This window comes from Bidens hawaiensis, unplaced genomic scaffold, assembly GCF_021521415.1.
Source record: "Bidens hawaiensis isolate Kalapana, Puna unplaced genomic scaffold, B.hawaiensis_p1.1 tig00020696_1, whole genome shotgun sequence".
Taxonomy (NCBI): Eukaryota; Viridiplantae; Streptophyta; class Magnoliopsida; order Asterales; family Asteraceae; genus Bidens; species Bidens hawaiensis.
In genome coordinates, this window is record NW_027493183.1 from 290,219 (window position 1) to 297,132 (window position 6,914).

Here is a 6,914-nt window from a genome sequence, read left to right on the forward strand (position 1 = left end):
CATGGTGGGTCCTGCGGATCCAGTTGGTTTCCGCGCAGACGTCTCTCTTCAAGGTGAGTCCTGCGGGTCCAACTGGGCTCTCCTGGGACCTACCTCTTCAGAATAGTACTCCATAGATCTTGTGATTGAAGTAGTACCTTTATGTTTATGCCCTGATGATAATAATTCTTACCGTTTAGTTTCAGTAATTGAAATTGCAATCCCCTATTGTATGATGCCATTATTCCCAGATTCTGATCTTCCCTTGGTTGTCATGTTTCGTTTAGCCACTGAGGTTATTTTGCCTATTCAATTTGAGCCTACACACAAAAATTGGATTACCTAAGGCTAAGCATTGTAGGGTGGTACCCTAAGCCACCTCATCATCAAACCTCCAGCAAACCATAACCAGAAGGCCAGGCGCCAAGCGTATTGAGAACCCTTGGGCGTTACCATGTTAATGGGCATGAGAGCGAGGCGTGGGCCCATGAATTTTCCAACCAATCAAATTCACCCTATCATATTTTTATTAAAAAAAGTTAACAAAATAATTATTATTTTAGTAAAACCACACATTATATATTGAGTGAAAAGATCGTGAGAGCCCCCATGCTTACGTGACGATGACATGATATAACGTTTTTCAATTTTTACTAAAACCACTATACATAGTCCAATCATTGTTTATTGATAGAGTATCACCGATGCTTGGGGAGGGCCTACATCATGCGCAAGGTAGGCTATCGTGCAAGGCTTACAATTCCACAATTTCAAGATCATTATATGAATAAACCAGAACTAAATAGAAAATGTTGTTTGGTTTAGCGGTAGAGCTGGATACGTTGAATGCTTGGCGTAGGTTCGAGTCCCCTCCACACTCATTTTTCCAGTTTTCTACTAAAAGTGGCTAGTTTTAGTTAGGTTTCGTTAAATAAAACCACACCCAATATCAAAGCTAATTCTAATAAAAAATAATCTATATATTTTTTTATTTTTTTTATAACTAATTAATTATGTTTAATTTTTTGAGGCACATTTTTATTACTCGTAAAAGGAGTAAAGGACCACGGAAGCCCTCGAGCTCTCGGGGACGTCCCAGCGGTGGTACCAACCTTCACTGACACGGCATTCCAACGAAACTTCCCTCGATGATATTCATCGGTTTTGTAATGAAAATTTGTAATATGCTGTTGGAATGTTAGAAATATACAACGCATACACAAATTCTAAATATGATAAGTCACGAATAAAAAGTTTTGAAAGATTAAGCATTAAGTCAATGAGAGTTTAAGGTTAATATATAAGGTTTAGAGAACATGACAACTACTACTGAATATAAAATACACTGATTTTTAATGTTCGGTAAGTTAATATTTCCAGTCTAATGTTTTTTAATACTATAATGATGTGACTATCATAAATAAATAAAAATAAACAGCTAAATTAGTTCCAACATTCTGACCAAGCCCTAGGTGGACATCAGAAAGTAAACATTATTTCTTAATCAATATACTAATATTAAAATGTTCATTTACATATTTTAAAGGAATCTCTCCAGCAATTTTATGTCATCATTCCATCTATATATACTTAAATTTCCAGTTGCAAGTTTCTTCATCCACAAGATCTAAAATAATATCTACATATTTTCTTACACAGCTCATAAATGGAGAGCAAAGCGATAGGTTTCTGCGCGGTTGTCGCTGTGCTTGGAATAATATCCGCGGCCACCGGTTTTGGTGGGGAGTTCACAAGGGTTAAGGTAATTATCAAAATTAATAAATATATCCATTCCAATAAAAATTTGTAAATTTGTGATACATTTCAATATAAGTACATAACATGAGATATCATGTGTTATGGGCATAAATGTATGCAGGCTTCTGATGTTACTATTGATGATGATTTGTGTGTTTATCCAAGCAGTCCGGCTCTCGCTCTTGGGATCATATCAGCCGTATTCGCAATTATTACACAAATTTACATAAGCGTTACATTTGGTGGGTGCAGATGTTGTAAAAATGACCCTAACTCGACCCCTATTTCGAAACTCTTTTCTGTTTTGTCATGGTACTATGCTTGTGACAATATTGTTTTATGCTTATGAATAAAACTAAACTAGTGTTGAATATTCAGGGTAGCTACTGTCATTGGTGTGATTATGCTGCTGACTGCTGCTGGGCTGAATAATAGAGAAGGCGGACAAGTTGATTCATATGGTTACTTTACATGTTATGTTGTGAAGCCTGGAATCTTTGCAGCAGGAGCAGTTTTAGCTCTCTTAAGTGCAGTGTTTGGTATTGCTGCTTATATCACATTAACTCCAGCACCGCAAACCACCACGAACCCTGCGGTTGCATTGCCGGTGGGTGTGAATGTTGATCCGGAAAAAAGTCCAGCGCCTTTCCTTCCTCAGCAATACACTCCCCAACAATACCCTCCTCAGCAATATCCTCCTCAACAATACCCTCCTCAGCAATAATATCAAAAAAAAATTGTTTAATTTGTCAAATGCATAATGATTTCATGAATAAGGGTGTTGTTTTGATGGTTGTTATTATTATTATTATTATTATTATTATTATTATTATTATTTTGTGTGATTTGCATTTCTAGTTTTGACATTGTATTATCTCAATTTATATTTGAGTTTCTTGAAGGTTTCAATGGAACTTTTTGAGTTTTATTCACATTTCCTTAGCTTTTGAGATTTAGTTAATATTGGTATTTAAATTTTGTTTGGAGAATGTATGAATAAAGCCTTGGTTTTATTTCATCCCTTCTATCTATCTTCTCTGCATAAATATTAGTTGATTCTATTGTGTAGCGTTTAAAATCGTGAAGAGAAACAGAAAACCGAGTTTTTACACAGGGAGTTACTAGAAACTGTTTGACCCCGGGGTTTACAAAACCCGTGTCATCCAGATCTGTGTGCCCGGTTGCATAAGTCTCTCTAGGCCTCAAACAAACACCAAAAGTACAGTAAACCCCTTTTGCCGCATTTATCACCAAATGTGGTTTTGCGTAGCAGCACAAGTGATTACTTGTATTCGTATATGAACGCGATACCCAAGTGGCATGTTTGCCTTTGTATGCTGATAATATTATACTTACTGTTTCCAATCCTAGCCTTTTCAGCATATTATTACATATTTATCACTAGAAATTTGCGACGTCAAACCACGCTAGAATATTGCACCATTTTCTCGACATTATAGTATTGCCAAGAGACGAGACGGTGTCTTTTTATCCCAATCATCCTATATTGATGGCATCTTGGCTTGGCAAACACGACAAATTGCAACTCGCTCACCGCCATGACAAGTTGGATCCAGGACATACTTCTTGAGCTCGGCATTACCTCATGGTCTGCCACCATTATCTATTGTGATAATGTCCACTTGTCAGGAAATCCTATACAACACCAACGCTTATGTGTAAATTGGCATCCATTTTGTTCGCGAAAGAGTTCAGGTTGGTCATGTATGAATTATTTACATGATTCAGATCCAGTATGTGCATTCGTCTTGCTACTGCTCAAATTGTGAAGGATTATTAGACAAGATGAATAATCATAAATATTAAGTATATAACTTTTGTAAATAGATTGATTGATTTCCCCCCAGTATCTTGTAAAATATACATCCCATGTCAGTGAATTGGATTATTCATCGAATTATCAAGCTTTACAACTACATTTAGGATCTAACAAAGATTAAATATGCAATGTATACAATATCTCTACATGAACATATTTTCATATTTATGTGTAAATTTTGACGTTAAGCATATGTGTAAATGATCAAAACATATTAACGTATTACAAATGTGATTTTCACAAATCCTCATCCCAAAGTGACTTGTTGATGGTTTACCAATCTTTGATTCTTAGAGATCATTTTATAGTAGCTAAAGGTTGTAAAACATTACAAATAGCATACTTTTGTTTAAATTCGAATGTTAGCATTGTATTACCGAGGCTTGTTGTTGTGGGCTGTAAAGGGGTCTTCAAAAGTAGATATGGCCCGGCTTTGACGTTTAGCACATCGCGCCGGGGTGTTAAAGCCTGGGCAGTTCGGCTTCAACACATTAACGAGCGGCAAAGAGGAGAAATTGGTGGGGCCTTAATGTAGTAGACGGGCTTTAAGCCACAACGTGATTTTAGAAGTGAAGTACTTTTAACCTGACGCAACATTTTAATTTGGAATTTGAAGCTCCAGCATCGATAATTCAACCAAGGACACTCATTATCAATTTATGAACTTGTAAGTTCTAGTCAAAAGTGGATTTTGGGGGTGTTTGGAATTGCTTATTTTCAGCAACTTATATCTAATTAACTTTCTAGAAAGGAATATAATGTTTGGGATTGCTTTTAATGTGAGAGAAAAAAATTAATATGTTATACTTTTGTAACTTATTAGCTTAATGAAAAGTGATAAGAATATCCTATCAGTTCGGAGTAATTTTCTCCACAAACAGATTGCCATATCAACTTTTCATTTATTTTTTTCACAAACATTTTTATCTCCATAACACTTGTCTTTTCTATCATTCTGATAAATCTTCTTCACATAAACTATGGATGACCCTGATGCGAATAATACAAAAGATGAAGTAAAACAAGGAATCCCAAACACCCCAACATACCAAGTTTCCAACACCAAATTCTCGATAGCATGGATCATGCCATTTTAAACCACAAAAACATAATCGCATGGATGATGTCACAAACGCCATTAATCAACCCATCTAGAACCAACCAACACCAAAATTTTAATTTTAATAATAATCTCACCTTTCATTTCCATTAAAGTCACCAACTTTTGTACAAATATGGGGTTTCTAAGAACAGTTGCAGCAGCAACGTCAACAACGACGGCCATTTCAACCCCGTCTCATAATAGCAGTCACAACTTCACCAAACCCATCTTCAATCAACCCTCTTCATACTGAAGAGGTAGGTCCCAGCAGAGCCCAGTTGGACCCGCAAGACTCACCTTAAACAGGGACGTCTGCGCAGAGACCAACTGGATCCGCAGGACCAACCATGCTCAGAGACGTGACGTCCTTACGCGCAGTACGCAAGCTGGTCCCGCAGGAAAAGCCTCCCAATGGTGAAGGACTCCGCCTGTCCCCGCAGCCTCGGATACAAGCCATTAGGGAAGGCAACCCGCGCAGCATGGCTACACGCACAAGGCACTTAGCTCTCGATCAGTGTCACCTGAAGGAATGAGCAAAGCCGGGAGCAATCCCGCACAGAGGCGGGAGGGGGAATACTCCCGCCCAAATAAGCCAGTCTGTATACTGAAGGATCTTTTACTGTACCTGACGAGGTATGGGCGAAAGATCTGATCAGAGATACGACAGCTCACTGATACAGTATGGCGAGCAGCATGCTCCTGTACTATATCACTATTAGCCGCTGCCTACTCACCAACTACTGTCATACCACGTGCGTAGCCGGCAGTTGGTGGAAAGGGAATAGTATACAGCAGGCCTGGTCACTATCAGCCGCTGCCTACTCACCAACTACCAGCAAGGCACGTGCGTAGGCTACTGTTGATGAACAGGAACACTGTTGCAGCTGGCCATACCTCCTTGGAAACCTACCTTCGGCTATAAATACCCCAAATGGTATGATCATCTGAACACAACATTACATTATCTTATATCATCATAATATACCTGATATCTGCTCTAGCAATCTCTTAATATACTTTTATATTTAAAGAGCAATCTAGTCTGATTCTCACGCCGGAGGGTGGTCACAAGGAGGAACCCCCCCCTTCTCAGTGACGAGCTCACGGTGTCTGTTTTGCAGGTTATCAGAAGAACCATCTTCCAAGGGTCTAACCCCTCGTGGGAAACAGCTATCCAACCCCCAGGTTACCAGTAATCTGTCCGGGGTCCGGTTAGTGTTTCTTCATTGGCGCCATCCGTGCATAAAGCTAGAACTACAATTTTCTCCAGTTTTTTCAAACTTTTACAAAGATGGTTAGAGAAATTCCGGTAACCACAACCCCAGCTACTGGGGGGAATACCGGCAACACAGTTTTTACGAACACTACCCCGGCTACCGAAGCCGGGGCAAGTGAAGTAAATTTTACGAACACTACCCCACTTACCAAAGCTGGGGCAAGTGCAGTAAATGATCGCCTACTGGGATCCACCGATACCCAGTTTGAGAAACGAAGACTCCCCCGCCAGACTCTCGATGAAGTTAAGGCATGGGCGGAGGCACGACAAAAGGAATTCCAGGCTGAGTTGGACGAACGCTTGCGTTCCGTGCAACAGGCCGACGAATTCGAATACTGGGAGGATGACTCGGAGGAATCCGACTCCGACGCGAACCCTCGCCATAGGGCAAAAGGGAAGCGTAAGGAAACGGAATCCCAACCGAAAAGGCATTTTGGACAAGCCTTCAAACCAAAAAGCACAGGTGGAAGTCCACGAGACTTCTCCAAAACGTTCAGACCAAACGTTGCGAATGCAGGAACGTCCAAGTTTGCAAGGGACATTGCGGAAGCAATCGCCCCAAAGAGTGCCAAACAAATGCCTAACATAGGCACATATGACGGTTTATCTGATCCAGACGATCATTTGAACAGGTTCATAGCGGGGGCAACCGTCAGCAATTGGACGGAACCCACGTGGTGCTACATGTTCCAAATGACGCTTGTTGGGGCTGCTAGAGCTTGGTTTGATCGTCTACCGGTCAACCACATCTACGACTGGGCAGACTTCCAACAGAAGTTTAGCCAACACTTCAGCCAACAACGGAAGTATACCGAGGAGCAATGGACAATCCTCAAATGCATACGAGAGGAAGATGAATCTCTGCCAAGCTTCATCACTCGCTTCAACTCAAAGAAGCTAAGTTTGGGCAATATCAGCGAAGATCTTGTTCGCGCTGCCTTCATCCAGGGCGCACATGA

The 6,914-nt window shown here is 40.1% G+C and overlaps 1 protein-coding gene across 1 annotated transcript; it reads left to right on the forward strand.

Moving 5' to 3' along the window:
• The first annotated feature begins 1,628 nt into the window (after window positions 1-1,628).
• Window positions 1,629-2,483, forward strand: LOC143561518 (protein MODIFYING WALL LIGNIN-1-like). Its single transcript, XM_077049583.1, has 3 exons — window positions 1,629-1,741; window positions 1,859-2,049; window positions 2,116-2,483. The coding sequence occupies exons 1-3, from the start codon at window positions 1,646-1,648 to the stop codon at window positions 2,459-2,461; spliced, it is 633 nt and encodes a 210-aa protein (XP_076905698.1). The 5' UTR covers window positions 1,629-1,645; the 3' UTR covers window positions 2,462-2,483.
• The last annotated feature ends 4,431 nt before the right edge of the window (window positions 2,484-6,914 follow it).

Excerpts from the sequence above, each read along its gene's own strand:
- LOC143561518 (XM_077049583.1), top strand. The coding sequence starts at position 1,646 with ATGGAGAGCAAAGCGATAGGTTTCTGCGCGGTTGTCGCTGTGCTTGGA. Across the intron at positions 1,742-1,858 it reads GGGAGTTCACAAGGGTTAAG|GCTTCTGATGTTACTATTGA; the intron begins GTAATTATCAAA and ends AAATGTATGCAG. Across the intron at positions 2,050-2,115 it reads CTCTTTTCTGTTTTGTCATG|GGTAGCTACTGTCATTGGTG; the intron begins GTACTATGCTTG and ends TTGAATATTCAG.